General features: G+C 38.3%; 1 protein-coding gene across 3 annotated transcripts; it reads left to right on the top strand.

Moving 5' to 3' along the window:
• The first annotated feature begins 232 nt into the window (after positions 1-232).
• SOCS5 (suppressor of cytokine signaling 5) lies at positions 233-19,398 on the top strand. 3 transcript variants are annotated; one of them, XM_087962656.1, is made up of 2 exons: positions 233-953; positions 15,710-19,398. In XM_087962656.1, exon 2 carries the CDS (start codon positions 15,722-15,724, stop codon positions 17,303-17,305), a length of 1,584 nt encoding a protein of 527 aa, XP_087818782.1. In that variant the 5' UTR covers positions 233-953; positions 15,710-15,721; the 3' UTR covers positions 17,306-19,398. The 3 variants fall into 3 exon arrangements, with proteins under 3 accessions (XP_087818782.1, XP_026539519.1, XP_026539510.1); XM_026683734.2 differs by having other exon boundaries at positions 234-534; XM_026683725.2 differs by having other exon boundaries at positions 237-661.
• The last annotated feature ends 2,279 nt before the right edge of the window (positions 19,399-21,677 follow it).

The raw sequence follows: 21,677 nt of genomic DNA, 5'->3' as shown, positions 1-21,677 counted from the left end.
ATTTGCACACGTCGCGTTGCCATGACTACTACTGTATCTCCAGAAGGCCCCTCTCTCTTGCCTGCCCCGTCATGCCAAACCGTCAACCGTCTTCCCTGTTTCAAGATGGCCGCCCCGCTAGTCTCCGTTCTACTGCCGGGAATCCCGCCCTCAAGCTCACTGACGCGGCTGACAAGAGAGAGAAAGAGAAATGTGGCCCATCCTCTGGGAGTGGCTTCTATATCTTCGCTAGGATTGGCTCTCCGGTTTCTAACGGGGGAATGATGAGGGGCCCGCGTTGCTATAGGCTGCGCTGAGGCTGCACCGTTCTCCGCTACCGAGAGTAACGGTTGGACGAAGGAGTGAGGGAGCCGCTTTGTGCGATTGGCTGCGCCGCTGTCACTCCTCCACCCTCCCCCCCCGTCAGTGTGCTGGTGGTGAGCGCTCGGTTTTTGGGCCTGAGGCGGGACTGCTGGTCAGGCCGCGCGAGGAAGGGGTCCGCATTATCTTCGCGGCAAGGGGCGGAGGAGGGAACTTGAGCGGAGACGCCGCGAGGTAATGCCGGGACCCAGGAGGGAGCTGGTGCAGCGCTGAGAGAACGAGGAGGGGAGAGAGATGCGCTGGCCTTGCAGGTCCGCGCCTCCAGCTGCTACCTCCGACACTGTGTGCAGCCGCAGCTTAGGTGGGTGAATCTGGTTAGCTTCTGAGCTGAGCAGCTGGGAGAGGAGGGGAGCTTCCCTTCCCTTTTCCTTTGAAAAGCCCGTCGTCAAGGGGGGCGGGGGGAAGCGAGTGACATTCCTCGGCTGCCGCTTCCCGCCCCCGGAATTTAAGGAAAGGGGACGACAGGAGGATGACCCGCAAAATGAGGGAGTGAAATGTACGCTCGATTTTATTCTGTAAAGCCCAGTTGGAGGGCTGCGAAATGAGTAGTTTTCCGGATTCCTTGGGGAGATTTACCTAAGTAGCTAAATACGGTATGCAGCATTTCTTCTTTGAAGTACTTTTTTTATTTTCATTTTTATTCTTTATATATGTTGGGTCTGGAGAGCTCAGAAAGCCAGGTCGTAAATTCTTGTTCTAGCTTTCTCGTCTAAATCTTGTAAAGGCATTGCGACTTCAAGGAGAGAAACGATAAATTAATAATTTTAACTATCATCTTAACTGGGAAGGAAAACTGAAATGTATGGCTCTAAGCACTAGGAATTCCTTCATCATTTTGCAAGTTAAAGCTTTAGCAGATGGGTGCCTTAAAGTTCAGTGTAGTGGGCAGCTGGGGCTAAAGATGAATTAAATAGCATATTGAATGTTTGCATAGAAAAAAAAATTTCAGCATTTTATCTTTATTGATGATAGAAGATTTTGTTTTATGGCCTTGATGGTCTATGTCTATTGAACTGATTTTTTTTTCCTTCAGATTTCAGTAATCAGTAGAGTTCTGTTACAGATTTGCTAGCACCTTTTTCTGATGGACAGGGTTTCCCTTTAAGTGGTTCAGTTATTCATAGCTTCGAAAGTGTTATGCCACTAAACTTAATGTTGTACAGTACCTGGAAGCTGTTCTATGTATGATAGATGGGCAAAGGTGTATGTGTGTAAACTTAAACTGGTGATGTTATGGTCATTGATTCAGTCTTCAGTCTACAATTGTATATAGGCAAATGAAGTTGCATGTTTTTATCTATATTGCATTACTGAGTACGGTTTTGGATATGTTGGAATCAGCTCAGTTCTTTGGATAATAATCTTTCCCGTGCCAAAGATGAAGGTCAATCTGTCTCACAGAATTGTTTTGAACGGATGGCAAATATTGTATCTAAGTTCACTGAAGATACTACTAAATACATACTTAAGAATGGACAGTCAAGAAAACAAACAAGTGAATCATTGAACAAATAAATCCAGAACTCTCCCTTAAGGCAAAACTGTCAGCCTTCTGAAGTAGACCTGAAAGACAACCAGATGAGCTAATTTACTGATTCTAATTTACTGAAAAGCTGTATTAGCCAAATCTTGGAAGTCTGAAATTACCTTGTCTCCTTTACAGCCCAAGAAACTAGGTAGGGTCCCCTCACATTCCTACTTCAGGCCTTTTATCTGATGCTGCTTTGGTCTCATTTCTTTGCCTTGTTTCACAAGGTCTTTCTCCCATTACATTGCACAAATGACCAAGCTCAAATTATGTTACTTTCACACATTATGTGAAAACCTAGCTCTCTATAGAAAGATCTAGTGCTGGAATGGTAGAAGGAAAGAGAAGAAGAGGATGACGAGCAGCACCTTTGAGCTAATGGACCAGGTTAAGGATAGATCATCCTGGAGAAAATCTGGTCACTAAAGAGTCAGAGCATAGAACTTCTGATTCAGTTAATCAGAAGTTCTGTGCTCTTGTGCATTGACTTACAGTTATTGTCTTCATAAATGCTGATAATTTTCCCTTTTAGTTTTGGAATCTCCAATTTATATAATAAAATTGTTTTTCAAATCTTACTACAAGTCAAGATTTCTAAGCCAAGTCTAAACTAGGCTCTTTAATTTCACTGTGATTTATTTACATCTGTAGACATGAAACTGTTTCCTAAACATTGGTCTATCTTGCTCAATATTACCTGTTCTGATTTTTAATTTATTTTGAGGGTACAGATATGAATTGATAAAAAATTTAGAAACGTATAAAATATTCATTGAATAATATTAGAATCTCCTTCTTGCCTTTCTCTATAGTAACAGGTACAATCCATTACAAAATCCTTGGCTGAAGAGATAGAACTTAGTTGAGCCAACTAAGGTTACAATACAGACATAAAGATTTTTACACAGATCAATCTCACTGGATTGACCATGTGGTGATGTATTAAAGCAGGGGTCGTCAACCTTTTGGACCTCAGGAACCACCAAACTCATAATTTTAAATCCCACGGACCACTAATATGAATTGACTCACGGTGACTTGCTGACGTTGGTGGGAAAGTCAGTCCCATATTTCAGAGCTGCAGTAGTCACAGAACTGGCCCTTTGGTCATCCCAGAGCAGCTGCTTCTCCACCCAGTTAAACCGGCCTGCCATGGACTGGAGGAGCTGCTCCGGGATGACCAAAGGGCCAGTCTTGTGACTACTGCAGCTCTGGAATATAGGACCGACTTCCCACCAATGTCAACAAGCCACCCCAGGGTGGATTTCCCTCCCCTGCCATTGGACTTACCTTCCAGGTCCAGCTCATGTGGCTCTACTCAAGGTAAGGTTTGCGCTCGGCCGAAGGGTGGGGGCCTGAGGTTGGGCGGGCCATGTGGACAGCGCAGCCTTGTGTTCCTGTGCACCCTAGATTAATTGCTTGGGGGGGAGGGACATTTCTCTCCGGACCACCAAAATTTTCTCATGGACTACCAGTGGTCCCCGGCCCACTGATTGGTGACCACTGTATTAAAGCATATTTCTAGGATAAAAAATATAAAGGAAATGCTAGAATCTGAGAGTAGCAACAGATGACAAGTGATGTTTTGCTTATCTTGCAAATCAGCATTTTTACACTAAATTAAGTATAATCTATGATTTATGAGCAACACTTCAGGTTTTTATGGATGGTTATGTCTATGGTGGGCAAAGTAATGAAAGATGCAAAATGGGAGTTATGGAGTTTTTAAGTTTTTACAGATAGTTTGTTTTGTGGTTATACAAAATATATTTTTGTGGTTTTCATGTACTTTCCACCTTGAAATAGTGGAACATGAAAGTAAATTTTACAATGTGTCAAAAAATTTACTCTTGGTACCACAAAAAAGATTATAGGAACTGAAGATTACATGCTGTTATTGCTGAACTTAATATTAATTGGTTTTGAGGTACAGGAAAGCTACTGAAAGGAAAGTAGACTTAACATTGCCTGAATTATGGAAATTAGATTGCTGAAAATTTAGACTTGCTTTACATAGTAAAAATTGTACTTTCCCCTTAGTTCTTACAATGACATGCAGATAGATAATTCATAGATAAAACCAGTTCTAGAAATACTGCAATTAACTGAGTGAATCCATGAGATGCAAATATTGCAATGTTAACTAAAACAAGTTTAATATTTATATTGGAAAATCAGGTGGTAATTCTGGAGAGAAAAATGTTGTTTGGCATTCATGTGATTTGATTTGATTTTATTGGGATATTTCTAAATCACCATTTGTTATGGTCACACAAATGCTTCAATTCAAATACTAAAACAATCACAATTTAGATTTCAGATTTTATTAGCAGTCTACTTTTTTAATAGAAATTGAAAAAAACAGTTAAGTGTTTAGGCTTCATTCAAATATAACATCAGACTCTTGAATCTATACTTGATAATTGCCTGCATGCTACTTGGTTTCACAAAGAATCATACTATGCCATTACTTTTTTTGTATAAAACCACTATCTTCTAAACTCAAGTAGTTCTGTCAGCAACTTTAGGGATAAGAATTCATTCTGATATTTTGAATATAGATGTGCAACAAGGAAGGTTTGAGTATGACCAAGAAACATTTTGTATTATATCTAACATGTTACATAATATATGTAGCATATAAAATGGATTTATTGTAATGTATAGTAGGGATTTACAGCAACCAAGATTCAAAGGACAAAAGATGATTCAGAGCACATGTACAGTGGTTAAGAATATATTTTATATTGATTAATAAATAAGATCAGACTTGCCTTTCTGTAGGATCATTTGTCAATTGCAGAGGATAGCTATACAAACCCCAGGAAAGATGCAGCTGCTCTAAGGTGTTTCAAAACACATTTTGGCCTTGAAATTGCTTTTTTGCAGTCTAACACATTGTAAGAGAGGTCACAGTTTCCAACTTGCTAGTAATAGATTTAGAGCCAAAGTGGTTAAGTGCCAGCATTTCACTAGTAATGCCAGGCAGATGGGTTGAGGAAGTTTTGTCCTCAGTTGACTCAGCTGCACATCTTACTATTTTGGTGTTGCTGAGTTCTGTACCTGCTAGATAAATTGTTAATTTTACAATATTCAGTTTTCATAGGTGATAAATGCATGCATTTAAAAATAGCCAGGATAAATGCTGATTCTTTAAATGTGCAGAACTATGCTGCATTGTAGTTCTGTGTAAAACTAAAGCCCTAACAAGCACTCAAGACTTATTCGTGCAAGACTATAATCCTAATACTATAACCTAGGGAAAAATGTCGAAACAGACTTAATTCTAAATAAGCATGAAGAATCCACAGTTGATAATATGTCACTTTGATTGGTTAATTAAGAAAGTAGATTAGAAGAAAAGAGAACAGAAAAAAAAACTTTTTGGTTAATGTTAAGGTCATATCTATACTAATTATAGTGTTGAAGGAAGTGATGGACAAACTTCAGTTATGCAGTTCGAAGGGTTCTTAAGTATAGAATAGTATGTTGTTTCAACATGCTGAAAAGAAACAATTAAGAAAAAAGAAAATTTGCTCTAGCTTCTAAATTCAAGTAATTAACCTCCAGGCTGTTTTTAATATTTAACAAAATATAGCCAAGAGACAAATCCTTGAACTTTAAAACTTGCACACTTTATTGTTTTATTTTGGTTAGTCCTAATAAATGTATTACCCAATTTGGGAATTTTGATTTTTTTTTTAACTCACAAAGTTGATTGATGTCCCCACATAAGAACATAAGCAGTCCCCTTCTGGATTATCTGTTTAAAATGCTGCATCTCCCTCCTTTCCTTCCTTCCTTCCTTCCTTCCTTCCTTCCTTCCTTCCTTCCTTCCTTCCTTCCTTCCTTCCTTCCTTCCTTCCTTTAAGGCAGGGGTCCCCAACCACCGGGCCGCGGACCGGTCCCGGTCCGTGGAGCACTCTGTACCGGGCCGCAAAGGAAAAAAAATTTAAAAAAATGGCGGCTTTCTTCGCCTTCGGTGAATGCTGCTGGGATCGGGGATCAAGGACACAAATGAGAGAAGGGGAGGGAGGAAGCAACCGAAGCCTGTCCTGCTCTCTGGCTCAGTGGCTTCGGCTTCCTCCCACCTCATTCCTCTCTCAGTCGCTCTCTCGCTCCTCCACCAGCCCAGGAAGAAACTGCTTCAAAGAAGCCGGGGGGGGTGGCTTTTCCTGTTGGCGCGGCTCCTCCGAAGCGCCCGTTTCACCCCCACCCCGCCGCCAATCAATCCAGGTTCAATCCAGTGCTCCGTTCTGCCTGCCTTCGTTTCTGGTAGTTTCGGAGCAGCTTCGGCTGAGAATAATAACTATTCGCCTCTTTTTCTCAGCCGAAGCTGCTCCGAAACTACCAGAAACCAAGGCAGGCAGGCAGGCAGGCAGAACGGAGCACTGGATTGAACCGCTGGCGCGGGCGGGCGGGTGAACGGGCGCTTCGGAGGATCCGAAACCACCAGAAACGAAGGCAGGCAGGCAGAACGGAGCACTGGATTGAACCGCGGGCGGCGGGGCGGGGCGGGGGTGAACGGGCGCTTCGGAGAAGCTGCGCTCCGAAACCACCAGAAACGAAGGCAGGCAGGCAGAACGGAGGATTGAACCGTGGGCGGCGGGGTGGGGGTGAACGGGCGCTTTGGGGAAGCTGCGCCGACAGGAAAAGCCACCCTGCCGGCTTCTTTGAAGCAGTTTCTTCCTGGGCTGGTGGAGGAGCGAGAGAGCGACTGAGAGAGGAACGAGGCAGACACCTGAGGGATGAGGCTGAGGGAGGGAGGGAGACACCTGAGGGATGGGGCTGAGGAAGGCAGGGCCGAGAGGCGAGGCTTCTCAGCCGTCCTGCAGGGACTATCTGTCGCTCAGGGTTGCAATGAGGAGGCATTGGCGTTCCCTGAACTTGGTGGTTTGCTGGCAGACGTTTTATTACCCGACTAGGTAACAACATCAGATGTCACCTAGTCAGATAATGAAACGTCTGCAAGCAAACCACCAAACTCGACCCCCGGTCCTTGAAAAAGTGTTTCTGAGTGAAACTGGTCCCTGGCACAAAAAGGTTGGGGACCACTGCTTTAAGGACTGTTTAAATCCCCCCAAATATATTTTATAGATGATTCTTGTTAAAATCAGATTTTCCTTTTTTGATACTTGGTAGTAAATACAGTATATAGATAGTCTTCCTCATAGTTTAAATTTTGAAATTTGGATCTTTGTGATAGAAACAAAGAACAATCTATAAAAAGACCATGAAGGTACATAATTTAGAATTGAGGTGTGCACGTCAAACCACATCTCGCAGGCAGAGCAATAGTAAACTAAGTCTTTGAACTCATTCATGCTCCTATGACATAATTACATATACTTTCTAGATGGCCAGTTCTCTTTTTAGCTTATAGGCATTCTTGGAATAAAATGTAATATTGGAGATTGAGGACTTGTAGCATGCTATAGTTGCATTTTAAAAAATGATATTAGAAATTATAGATATTAGAAAATATTTTTAAAATGTATTGTTGGTAACTTATTGGTTCCAAGTGGCATCCAGTTGGTAATTTTAATCACGGAGTGCTGTTTTTGCAATTATTATGCAATCATGCCTTAATGTTAATTAAATATTATTTTAGCTACTTTAGATAATGGGAAGCAATGCAATCATTTTAATCTGCTATCAGAAACCTTCAGTCTGCTTATATATGACTATATGATTCTTAAATATGCAATTCTGTGGTTTATTTATTTATTTTGCAAAAAAATTTGGGCCCTTACATAGTATTAACAAACATATTTGTTTATAGAGATTGTTTTGTGAATTTGATTAAGTACTAGGTCAGAATTATGGTATTAATTGAATTTTATTTATTACAGATAATTCTTGACTTATGACTGGTCATTTTATAACCATTCAGAATTATGATGGCCTTGGAATAGGTGCTATAGGACCTGTAAAACTCATTTGGAAAACTGTCACCATGGCCCAGTGGTTTCCTGACCACATTTTGTTTGCTTGGCAACTCACACACTTTATCTCACCTCGCCTTGCTTCCCCTCACCTTGCCTGGCCTTATCTATCTTTCACATTTGTATGGCTGTATGGCTGCCCACCTCACAAAAGCATGACTTGGGTGGCTTACAAACAAAATCAATATATAAAAACAGTCTCCCCATCTAATGGGTCCAGCCTACCTGCAGTGGGTAGTAGAGCTGAAGAAACCCATGGTAATCAGATGTCATAACCAAAGGATCCCCCAGTAGCAAATAGCCATTGCTACAACAGGAACACCAGATCCAGTGTGTGGCATTGGCTATTGTCCCGTGTCAGGCTCTGGTTGATCTGGGATAGACCCATTGTCATTATGGTGACCATGCATCCCTGAGCCACTTCAGAATCCATTCCTAGAGAAGGCAGATTGAATTTTCCAAATTTGGAGAACTCAACTGCCAGCCCAGAAATGTAGTCAAGAAGCTCAAGCAGGAAAGTTAGTGTTTTGCAGGGAGGCTGGTACAACAGCTGCAATTCTGACTGATTCCTAGAGCACAGCTTAATGAACAGAGTCTCACATCTGATGACCTGTAGTGCAGTGCTCCCGAAGGCTGTAAGAGATTCCTACATGACATTCACCACTCCTGCCCCATCTCATTACATTCCCAAAACCTGCTCGGCATAACTGCAAATGGACTAGCTCCCCTTCTTGGCCCAACCTGGTCTCGGTGATACCATGTCAGGAAGAACCTCTCATCAGTGATTAAATCATTAATTAGGTAAAAAGGTCTATGCAGGGTAGATGAGTTCTCAGTAGTCTGCTACTCTACTGCAACTTCCCCTCTGCCTGGCACTGTCTCCACTTCCAAAGCCACAGCATCCCACAACAAACAGATCATGAGCTCCCTAAACATCTTCCATCTTAGCTTGGCCTCCAGCCCACTCCTCCATGAAGCAGCCTAAACAGGTTCTTTCAATAGCAGATCACTCAGGAACAGCTAGACCAGTCTGTCACTACATTTTTAAAAAACCATGTAGATCACAAACATGGCAAACATGATTGGCATAGTACGCATGGTCAGCACCATAAAACAGCATGCCCTGCCATCTTTCAGCACAATTCTCCAGTCTAAAAATCCAAATTGAGCCAAGCAATCCAGCTTCAGCAATTTCAACTTCCCTTCAGGCAAATGCCACTCCAAAAACATCCCTTGAACTGCGCATGCAGCATACAGCTCACACAGCATACAGTTACAAGAACAATTGCTCCAAAGCTTCCACATACTCCACCATCTTAACCACTCATCTCCTTTCCCAATTTTACATATTTATTTTGATAAGAAGTCAAACCAAATGTTTTACCCTTAAATGCTGATAGGGAAGGGATTCTAACTGAAAAGCACAAACTTTTTGTCTTCTGATGCATAAGCTGGAGAGCAGAAATTTGCTGAGCTTTTTATTTTCTTAAATTGGTTCTCGTCCCGTTGGTCTTTTTTGGTCAGATTTTATAACAGCTGAAACTTGGAAAGCTAAAAGTAAGGAAGACTTGAGCAGAGAAAAAGCAGGAAGGGAACAAAGAATTCAAAGGATTGAGGGACAAATTGAACAATGTAAGCAGAAAGTTTTTGTTTATTTCAGGGTTGTCAAACTGGATTTCTTCAAGGGCTGGATAAGCATTGTAGTTCTGCACTGTGGACCACCTGGGGGTGGGGGGGTGGGACTGATGCCTCCTGCAGCACCCTGCCAGCCAAAACGTGGCACAGAGGGTCTGTGTGCGGTCCCCCTGTGCCTCGTTTTTGCTTTCCATGGCCTCCTGCAGCACTCTCCAGCTGAAAATGGGCTTCGTGGCCCGTTTTTGGGTTGTTTTGGGTCAGTTTTTCGGGCTGTTTTGGGCTACTTTTTTTGGCCCGTTTTTGGCCAGCAGAGTGCTGCAGGAGGCGATGGAGAGAGAAAAGAGGCGCAGGAAGGCCACACAGGGCCCGTTTTAGCCACCAGAGGCACCACCCTTGATATTTCCAGGCCGGCCCCATAGGACGGATTTAAGCACCCCACGGGACGGATCTGGCCTGCAGGCCTTGAGTTTGACACCCCTGGTTTAAATGGTTATCTAGCTGCAAATATAATTGAAATAAATTAACAATAAGGCATAGTATCACTGGTACCGGTACTTACTTAATTAGTAACTATAACAATCAAACTTCATTTTTAAGCCTATAAGCAATTTTTAAAATTGACACTGGTTACTTTTAGTTTTAAACCATCTTTTTGACAAGTTGAAAAAGATATGTTTTTTCAAATATATAAATAAAATAGTTTCAGTTTCGGGCAAATGGCCTGATTTGTTTTTAAAATGGTTGCAATGCTTATTGGGAAAGATTTCTACTCAGTACTCTGAACACTGGTGCCCATCTAAATTTTAAAAATTAACACAATTGTCTGAATTGGGCACTTGGAAGTTCTAGTGCTATATTACTTAATCACTTAATAATAATGGATACTTTTCAGCAAGAAAATGTCTCTATTCAGGCTTTATTAATCCCTATAAGGGCAAATATATTTAGGTAAATAAACTTTTCTATTAAATTGCAGTGTAGAATTCTGTGATAATTGAAATCATTTTCCCAGTAATATACATATACTAGAATTTATTAAAAATTAAAGTATTGACTGTGTCAGAAAATTAGTTGTTTGAAGCTTTTCATATTAAAATATTTGAACAAGGAGTTTTAAAAATTGTGAACATTTTAAATTCTGCCACTATCTAAGAAGAAGCCCAATTGTACACAATAATTCCAGTGAGAATATATTTGTATTTTTTTAAACATATGCATACAAAGCATTTTCTTACATGTTAAGAAACCTGGCATGGAAGCATTCATTTAAGTCACTAGTGGGTAAGCTTGTTTTGAAGATTTATTTAAATAAACTAATTTTTAAATTAAGTTATCACTAGGTAATCATGAGCACCATGGTGTACATGAAAGTTGGTGGTCTTTAAACAATTTTAAAATTAAATTTTTTTAAATTGCAATTGCGTTAAATTTGTCTATGATGATGAGCCTAATGCAGTGATAATGTGTACGTTCTTGCAATCTTTGGCAACTATATTAATAAAAGGTAGAGGACATTGTTTTAAGGTTGATTGGCTCTAAAGCTTTCAGAAATTGGAAAAAGAGTATCATTCATCTCTAACAGAAAAGATGTACAAGTAATCCTTGGTTAACAACCACATATTCAGTGACTGTTACGACAGCACTGAACAAGGGGGCCTTGTGACTGGTCCTCAACGTTCCGGCCATCCCAATACCCATACAGTCACATGATTGCAATCTGGGTTGTACTTAATAGGGTTGCAGCATTCCACAGTCACATGATCACCACTTGCAACCTTCCCTCAAGCAAAGTCAATGAGAAAACTGGAAGTTTGTAAGTCTCTTCAGTAAGTCTCCCTCTCCTGGCAGCAACCATCCCTAACCCAGCTACACTGGCCTTATTGTCCACTTGCATATCCTCTCCATTGTCCATTAAATTGAAGGTTTATTGTAAAAATACTTTTACATCTATATTCAGTATGTTTCTGTTTGTATTTCTCAGTACATATGAAGGTGGTCTTCATTTATCAGGAAGCATGCATTCCCTTTAGAATCCTTAAGATGCTGTTTACCATATTTATTTTTGGCATTTGTTAGACAGATTTATATATTTCTAAACAAACCGTACTATAACAAACTACTAGTTTATGTGGAGTCTGGAAGTATTCTGGGAAATCAAGATGATGGCTGATGGTGGTACTTTATTTCATAGTATGCTAGCTCTGCATCTGAAAAGAATAAAATAGACATAGATTTCAGTAAAGCTCAGCATCCTTAAGATTGTCAACACTGACTGAAAAACCTTTGAAAATTCCTTTTTCTGTGATAAAAGGGCAGATGTGCCACATTGCCACATTTTTGTGTCCATATTTGTATGTGTGTATCTGTATCAGCAGAACACACACCCAAAAAGGAGAATCAGGACAAAAAAAATATGCTGAGAAGTTAAATTATTCTAAAATTGATTCCCTGTATTTTTTCTCATTCATACAAATCTTAGAACTTTGCCCATTTTTTTCAGCAATGAGAAAAGAGTGGTTTGTCATTCTTGCATTCATATGATGAGTTCATCAATAAAATAGATTTTGGATACAATATATAGTTACCTGGAAATAAAAATTTGTTGAGTAAAGCTGCCCTGTGGATACACATTCAACAAAGTTTGAATGAATTAACTACTTCTGTGCATTCAATGTTCAGAACACCCTGTTAAATTATGTAAGACTTGCTCTAAATAGGCTCAGGATCATAATGTCAGGTTTGCTTATAGCTTAGTTTAAGTAATAAATATTTCTGTTACCCTGAATACAGTAATTACTATTGTTTTGCAGTTGGTGTTCTTTCCCATGTGAAGCATCTTAAAGGTACCATTCTTCGGGTAGAAACAAGGTCATAAATTATTTTGCAGTGGCTGTTTGGTACATGATTGCAGCTTCTCATGGCTTTCTTGTTTTAAATGTGATCTCTGGGAACTGTATTCATTATGTGCATTGTAGTTGTTATCTAAATTTGGCTTTGTCTGAGATACTAATTTTTGCCTGTGCATGATCATGAATATTTGATGGTTGAATTGCTTAGTAATGAATAGCTTAATAACACATACATTAGAAAATAATGCAACTCCACTACTTTAAACAAATGGTCTGGTTGAGTGCCATTATAAATGAGTATGACATGAAGAATAAATATGGCAAGGAGATTCTATTTTCTCTTGCTTATATTCTAGTTCTCTTTATAAAGGTAAAGGTTTCCCTGTCCAGTCGTGTCTGATTTTAGGGTGTAGATCTCATCTCCATTTCTTGGCCGAGGGAGCCAGTGTTGAAGACATTTTCCATGGTCATATGGCCAGCATGGCTATATGCCAAGTTATCTTTCCACCTATTAATCTACTTGGATTTGCATGCTTTCTAATTGCTAGGTGGGCAGGAGCTGGGGCAGGAACAGGAGCTCATTCCATTGTGCAGTACTTGGTTCTTTTATATGGGAGTCTAATTATTCCATAAATTGGCAGTAGAAACTTTAATGCACACAGGGACTCCTTCCCCATTCAACCCAAAATTATTGTGGCATTTCATGTATGATATGCCTAGTTTATTTTATTTTCAGTCATAATAGTTATGATTGAATGAAGAATTTTTTCCAGGATGAAATACTAGCCTTTATTTCTTAGAACATTTGATCCCAAATGTATTCAGAGACATTACTGGAAAGTAAAAGCAACAGACAGCTGGAAAAAAACCTGCTTTATTTTGAAGTTTTGATGGGCAACCCAAATTGAAATGGCACAAATAACATCATTTGTATTGTTCTATAAGAATGGAGATATAGGGATGACATCATGATAGCCTTGGGAGATTGGAAGTGACTCAGTGTAGTGGGAAGAGGTTAAAAAATGGCCAGGAGTGATCTGGAGGAGAGAAGGAGGATGGAAGAAGGCTTGAATTGAAAATGTGACCAAGCAACAAAAAGGATAAGGAGACATGGAATAGCAACTCTGTGAATGATTTCCAGTCTTCATAAACTTGTCATATTGAGTGTAGATAGAAAAATTGTGGACCACTGACAATTGACACTAGCATAGGAAATGCCATTTATTTCACTGTATTATGCTTGTATATTGTATTTCATTTTGTTTTGTTTCTGTTGATATGTTGGCAACAACTTTTTTTTTATTTTTAAGACTTTTCTCTCAAAGATGCTTTTCCAAGAGGCAACTGGACTTTCTGGTTTTTCTTTGAAGATGTTTCGCTTCTCAGCAGCTCTTGCTGAAGAAGCTTCTTGGATGAGAAGCGAAACGTCTTCAAAGAAAAACCAGAAAGTCCAGTTGCCTCTTGAAAAAGCACCTTTGGGGCAACCATGATCTGGACGACTGAGAATCTCTATAGACAAAAGACTTTTCTCTTTTGCAACTAAACTGTATGAATGGAGAGCTCATATTAACTGAAGGTTAATGTTGAAGAATTGTTAAGTGTTAGGGTCTGGAAGTATGTTTAGTAACATTGTATTGAAGATTACCTTTCAAGTTGCAGTCTGAGAAATTTGAGATATTCAAGTCCAACTCTTCATATTTCAATATTTCACGGACAAAATCTCTGATGGAATAAATAACTAACACAGAATACATAGTAGCAAATGTGTACTAGTATCTTTCCTACTTGCTCCTTAGATGAAACATGTTAATCAGTATGGTGGAATACAACAGCACATAATTAGTATGCATGATATATTGATACTGTAGGTTGGTGTTAAGCAAAGTATTGCTAATAATACTTGTGAACTGAAAATAAATTCTACTCTTTCAAAGTGTTCTATGATTTTAATGGCAACCATAAAAATTACTTACCTGGAAAACTAATATTAGAAAAGAGGTATATATTTAGTAGCCTTTTGATGTTAAGCAGCAGCTGGGAGAAAAAGCAGGCAGGCTGCTCAAATGATCAGCCAACTCCTCAGATCACCAACCACTCTGTGGGTCATCATTCAGAATTCTTGCTTTAATGTACTTACAGATGAATAGAACACTTTTTACAGGGTTTTGCTTATAGTTATCTTTTAGGACTATTGCAGATTTAAGCATTTAAGCTCCATCAGTGGGTTTTCAGGGAGCTTTTTAAATTGTCCAATGATCCAGAATTGTCTACACTTATTTTTAATAGAAAATTTTGTAGTTAATTAGTATGAAATATTTTATTAATAGACCTGTCAAGTGAATGGGTTACTCAATCTAAAAGTCATTATAAATATCTTTAGTATAAATATATTTTTACCATTGAAATCAAACTGAAAATTCAACTCTAATGATTAATAGCTTGATAGCTGTGATTAGTCAAAGTAATTCTTAAAGCATATGAGCATATTTTTATACTGAAATTTTTGTATCAATATTTGTGTCATTACCAATAAAAATAAAGTACTGAGGGATCAGTGTTGGACTTTCTGTCTAAATTTTCACACGCATTCACATATACAGAAACAGAGAGAGAGAGATGTAGATGTTCAAAGTCTGTCACATCTAAATTCTATATGACATGCTTACGTTCTTGAGGGAGGACTTGAAATCTTACATTCATCTGGAATATACCCATCTTAAACTGCATACTAACATGAAAACCAACTGCACTCCAGTAGTAAAATTAGACCTAACTATTTGTACTAAATTCCTCCTCTTGTCATTTGGAAACTTTCTGCTATCGTCACCCAAAAATTGACAAGTGACAAAGATAATAATAATACATATCTTGTGTCTGTACCTGGCAACATGATATTTATATATCTGACTGAGGCAGATACTGGCTAGTTGGGCATGTGTACAATTACTGCTGCTTATTTTAGTAGTTCTAATTATTAACCCTTTTCTGCAACATAATCATGAGCTCTTGGAAGTACATGCTGTATATGAAGGCAGACATTTTTTTTAATCCTATGGTCCTTATGATATGTCTCGTCAATTTAAATGTAAAACTGCACCCATTTGGAATTATTTATTTATTTACAGTCATATGTTAGACATATGGAAACAGTAGTAAAGTATGGAACAGTGGGAGGAAAAATTAGTGTTCTTCCCAATTAAAGTAATGTAGCTGATTTGTGTTAAAGTAACACAATTATTTCAGTTGCTTAATATTTTATTGATGTTTAAATTATGAACTGAAAGTGAGATGAATTACTTTAATTTTATTCATGAATTAAGTATTCAGCTATTTATTCTTTATTCAGTAAGTGACTTTCCTAAATTAATTGTCTTTCTGTCTTTGTGATATAGGTAACATAATCCATGGGTAAAGTTGGGAAAATGTGGAACAGCTTCAAGTACAGATGCCAAAGTCTCTTTAATCCTGAAGGTGGAAATAGAAATGAAAATGTGGACATAAATTCCAATAGTGCATCTGTTAGAGATAAAAGTGTTTGTATGCCTGGTCCAACTCAGCAGCAACCAAGCAGTCCTTTGCAACTGAATCTAAATACTTCAAAAGGCTTTTCAAGAAAGAATCAAAACTGTGCCACAGAAATCCCTCAGATTGTTGAAATAAGCATTGAGAAAGAGATTGACTTGAATGTTGCCTCAGGAGCTAAATTTGCACGAAGGGATTCCTACTCAAGACATGCTCCATGGGGTGGGAAAAAGAAACATTCCTGCTCTACAAAAACCCAGAGCTCATTGGAAAGTGATATAAGATTTGGCTGTTCTCACTTGCAAAGGAGGGAAAGAAGATACGGTGTGAGCTCAGTTAACGATACAGATAGCATCTCGAGCAGAACCATAGGAAATCGTTCTCTGAGGCAAAGATTGCAGGAAACTGTAGGCTTATGTTTCCCTATGAGAACATACTGCAAACAATCTAAGCCTCTTTTTTCCAACAAAAGGAAGATCCATCTTTCTGAACTAATGTTAGAAAAATGTCCTTTTCCTGCTGGATCAGATCTGGCCCAAAAGTGGCATTTAATTAAGCAGCACACAGCACCAGTGAGCCCACATTCTGCTATTTTTGATGCATTTGACTCCTCCTTGGCTTCTACAGAAGATGAGGAAGATAGGCTGAGAGAGAGACGAAGGCTCAGTATAGAAGAAGGTGTGGATCCTCCTCCCAATGCTCAGATACATACTTTTGAAGCTACTGCACAGGTTAACCCATTGTATAAATTAGGGCCAAAGCTGCCCCCTGGCATGTCTGAACTGATGGGAGACTGCAATTCAACAACACAAGGAAGTTGTGATTTAGAGGAAGACACAACTACTCTCTGCTTGCAGTCACGTAGACAAAAGCAGCGCCAAATATCTGGTGAGAGCCATAGCCACATCAGCAGACAAGGAGCTTGGAAAGTACATACTCAAATTGATTATATTCACTGCCTAGTGCCAGATTTACTTCAGATTACTAGTAATCCCTGTTACTGGGGTGTGATGGACCGTTATGAAGCAGAAGCACTTCTAGAAGGAAAACCTGAAGGCACTTTTTTGCTCAGGGACTCTGCTCAAGAAGACTACCTCTTCTCCGTGAGCTTCCGCCGTTACAACCGGTCTTTACATGCACGCATCGAGCAGTGGAATCACAACTTCAGTTTTGATGCTCATGATCCCTGTGTGTTTCACTCCTCTACTGTAACAGGGCTTCTGGAACACTACAAAGATCCAATTTCTTGCATGTTTTTTGAACCGCTACTTACAGTTTCTCTAAATAGGACTTTTCCTTTCAGCTTGCAATATATCTGCCGGGCAGTCATTTGCAGGTATACTTCATATGATGGGATTGATTGTCTTCCTTTGCCAACAATGTTGCAAGACTTTCTGAAGGAATATCATTATAAGCAAAAGGTTAGAGTACGATGGTTGGAGCGGGAACCAATTAAGGCAAAGTGAACAGAGTTCAGAATCCCTAGTAAACTCACATTGTGATTTTTTGTGTATGTGTTACAGTATACCACGTTAAGCACATCAGTGTTCAGCTTTTAATGTACTTTGAGCTTATTGTGTTTATGATGCTGCCTCCAGTTAATTGTGAATACCTCTTGAAACATGAACAGAACACAAAATCACATTTTTCATCCATTTTGATTTGCCGGTTACAAAATATGTCTACTTTCTATTACAATATTAATATAACACAACTATTGGGCATTAACTTTTAAATTCTATTCAGTTTCATAATTCACAAAATAGCTTGCTAGCTTTTTTCTTCTTGATTAATATGAGCACTTTGATACCAAAAATTGACTCCATATAACTGCATTCTCAATTAAAAAAATACTACTTTTCATAGTTCACTATCTCCTATGCCACTTTTTATATCAAAACTATTTTAAGAGGAAAAATCATAGGTAACAGGGGAAATCACTATTACATCTCATTTCGATATTTTTAAATCACATGCATCACTGTACCAATATTTGGTTCCAGGATTGTCCCCAAAATAAAATATTTTAATAGATTAATCATGGAAATAATTAGATAATTAAATTTGCCAAAAATGAATATAAATAAAAAGTTCTAAAACAGAGGAAAAAAATACCTTCAGATATATTGGCGGTAGATGAAATTTATAATCTAGTAAAGAGGTCCCCAATCCAAGACTACAGACCGGCACTGTGTCATGCAAGCAAGTGAAACTCCATCCGCACACAAGCAGGATCCAGGCAGTGCGCAAAACCACGTCCTGCCAGTCCGTGGAAAAACCGCCCTCCACCAGGCCCTGACGCCCAAAAGCTTTGGGGGGGCGGGGCTCTAGTGTTTCATGAATGCAAGGGAAGTTTACCTATCAGTACAGCAAAGGAGCAATGCTTGTTCAGATAAAGTCCATATGCCATAACTTGTTTCATTAATCAGGATCATCTTCACTCTGCTTCTTCTAAATTAACACTTAGGTATTTTTTAAAAACCCAGTAGCTTCTAATTAATCAATCACTGCAATAAATATAGTGGTTAACATGAACTTTCTTGAATTAACAGTTGGAATTTGTATTAACTCTGAAGGTCTTTGATCTGCAAGTTCTGCTTAAGAAGCTTGTGGAAACTTAGTGTAACACTGAAAAATATCTGTATTAGATCTTGCTTTTTATTTATATTTTCTGATCATGGTGATCAAGGCCATTTTAATCTGGGTTGGATTATAAAGCAGGCTAACACAACCTTGGTCCAGGTTTCTGTTTTTCAAAATAGAATACTGCTACAGATTACTGCATTTAGTAATTAAAGGGACTCTTAACAGCCTAACCTTATGCCCATTATTTGTAAAAGCATTGTTTCTGAAGATGCTAGTACTAAAGAAAAAGGTTTATTCAAATGTGGGTTATGCACTTCAATTGGTAGAAAATTAATTGGGATCTTATGAACCATTTAATTTATTTCAATTTGTATGGGTTGTCAGATATAAACAAAAAGCTTACCACTCTGATTTTTTACTTCTTCAGAAAGTATTTTTACATATCTGCTACAAACTGCAATATCATCTAGCTTAGTTATAGCTTTAGACTGATCCAGAAAATTAATATTCTATCCCACTTCTGTTTTCCTCTGATGCCTATTTGATGCATCAGAACAATTGTATTTGTAAATTGTATAGCAGCTTTTTTATAATTTGCATATTGTGTTCTTCCTTAAGTGAAATACTTTGGAAAACTTGCTCTTTTGCTTTTTTTTTCTTTGGGAATAGAACATATCTTGTTTTGTTCTAGCTGTGTTTGCACTAAAATTTGTATTGGAATACAGAGTCTCTTAGTTTTGCTTATGTGTCTTGTATCAGTGGGTAGTTTTCTTAGTTTCTTAACCAGTTGGGACAGTATATTCTTTTCAATGGCAGCAAATGTGAGGCAACAAACTTCAAAGCTGCATATACAAGAAAGTTATATATGCCAACAGTAACCAGTTTATCCACATATGTGTTTTTCTGCTTGGTGTGCCTTGTTACAGCTTTTTGTGTGCGTGTGTGCAAATAAAGTACAATATTTTCAATTTTATTCTTGTACAATTATTCTTTTATATTTGCATAACACTTCCTGGTGCTATTAACATTTTTAGACCTTGGAAACAGGGTCAAATCTACTTGCAGCTATATATTCCATTACTTTGCTACTGATGTGTTTACACTTTTTATTTCTCTGTTTTATAATTGTAAGCTGCCTGGAGTAGTCCCATGGTAAAATAGGCAGCAAATAAATTTAATAAATCAATATAGATTTGTTAGACAAGCTAACTTGTTCCATAGAATGGTTGTGATGAGACAATATAGGTTGTATTATTTGAGTTTTTGGAGGAGAGACAGGATACAGACCAGACAAAACTTTTAAATAATTTGCAGCTGAATGGTTGCTGCAGAAATATAAGATTCCTTTCCTTGAGATAATGTCTTTGAGCGTTGAGAGATTTTACCCTTCAAAGTAATCTGTAGCACTTTTAAAATAAGATGGGTTATTTTTTGTCATTTTGTTGTTCGTTTCATTTAAAAAAACTACTGGCTCCATTTTTAACAACTGGAAATTTCATATTCTTCCAGATAATTAATATTTATTTTATATTGCATCAGAAAAAGAAATAATCAGTTGAGTTGAAACTGGAATGATATATAAATTCTGAAGTTCTGAATTTTAAAACCAATATTTTTTATTTATTGTAAAAACAAAATGGTGCTCCATTCAAATCTCAGATTCTGTTCAGAATAATTTCTACTGTGAATTTCTGGCAATATTACTGTGAGATCCTAGTGATATAGTTTTAAATGCTTTTACCGATAAACCTTACTTATGTTTCTGTTTGACTTGTTAGTACAGTGCATATGATCTGGATTTTATACTATTTAGTGATGTTTGTTATTACTTCTGTTTTTTTGAGACAGATTGACTAATAGAGACCTTTTCCTTTTAATAGCCCCAACGTGTTTGAAATCAAGTTCCTTTTCAAATATGGCATCAGTGTCCAAGAATAATAACCTTGCTTTTTTGTTGTTGTACATATATTTCTTCAGAACAAATACTCAAATAAAGACAACACATGCTGAAATTATCCTTAAAACAGCTGGCTATATTAGGAAAAGTGGTAAAATCTGGAAGCAAATACCACCTACAGAGTTTATGGTTAAGGAGGCAAGTAACTATTAGGTCTCCAGAATTTGAGTAGCTTTCTCAGGCTTAGATGTACAGGTACAATACAATTGGACACCATCTGCATAATCGTGCCACTGAACTGCATTGCTCAATACAACCTCTCCTAGTTTCATTGATATAGAGGAGCATTTGTGACATAGTGAAGGAATTGAAACTAAAAATTAAGCCCCACTATAATGGAACTTTTTTTTATTCAAACAGGCAGGCTTGCACTCTGGAATAGGTACTTATATGTATCTGTTTATTTGTTTCTATATACATGCACATGTACTATCTGTGTATTATTGCTGATATGTATGTGTTTCAAAACTTGGCAGAGCGATCTAGGTAAAATTTTATATCAATAAAACCATCTAACCTAAATACAAAAATTAAAACAAATGTATTGCAGTATGTGTTGGAGACATTTGGATAAAGAGGCACACTTTTTGTGATTTAAAACAAGCCCACCAAGAAACGCTCCTCCTGACTTACACTGTAAGAGTTACATTTGCCTCTTGGGTGGGCAAGGTGGTGTTGGATATGGCAATGTCAGCACCTTAACTTGGGCTTGATAGCTTACAAATAGCCAGTCTAGTATTTTCAGGCCCAAAGGTCCTATCTAATAATTGGATTAAAGTGTTCTGTACTCATTGCAGGACCCCCATTACCGGCGTATAAGATGACTTTTTTGCCCTGAAAAACATGCGCGTGGTGGAAGAGGGAGCGAGTATATAACAAACTATATTTTGAGAATTTGGAAATGTTGGGGTCGTCTTATACGCCGGGTCAGCCTTATACGCCGGCATATACGGTAAGTTCAACAGGACCCCAGTGCACTGTCCATTGCAATAAAGAAATTATGTAGACCCAGTTCCAGTTTTGAACAATGACTTAGTTCGTTGAAGCCACACAAAGCACCAAGTTGAGCTGTTCTAATTGACACAGGTAGATATAGTGGGTAGGGATGGGGAGAACCCATCACATTGATAGATTGGAGACCGCTAATCCAAATGGATGGTCTGGTTTGGAAAGCTAATTTCGTCTGTGAAAATGAGGTCCTTATTATGACATACCCTAATGAGATTACTGAACCTGGTCTGTATCAGTCTACATAGTATCATAGCTGATAGAGCCAGCTATGTTGGCTGTGAGCT

This window comes from Notechis scutatus, chromosome 1 (genome assembly GCF_049901735.1).
Source record: "Notechis scutatus isolate UNSWTSFEM ecotype Mainland chromosome 1, rNotScu1.2, whole genome shotgun sequence".
Lineage (NCBI taxonomy): Eukaryota > Metazoa > Chordata > Lepidosauria > Squamata > Elapidae > Notechis > Notechis scutatus.
The sequence above is the reverse complement of the archived record's forward strand: the minus strand, read 5'-3'. Positions and strand labels throughout refer to the sequence as shown.

Excerpts from the sequence above, each read along its gene's own strand:
- SOCS5 (XM_087962656.1), top strand. The coding sequence starts at position 15,722 with ATGGGTAAAGTTGGGAAAATGTGGAACAGCTTCAAGTACAGATGCCAA.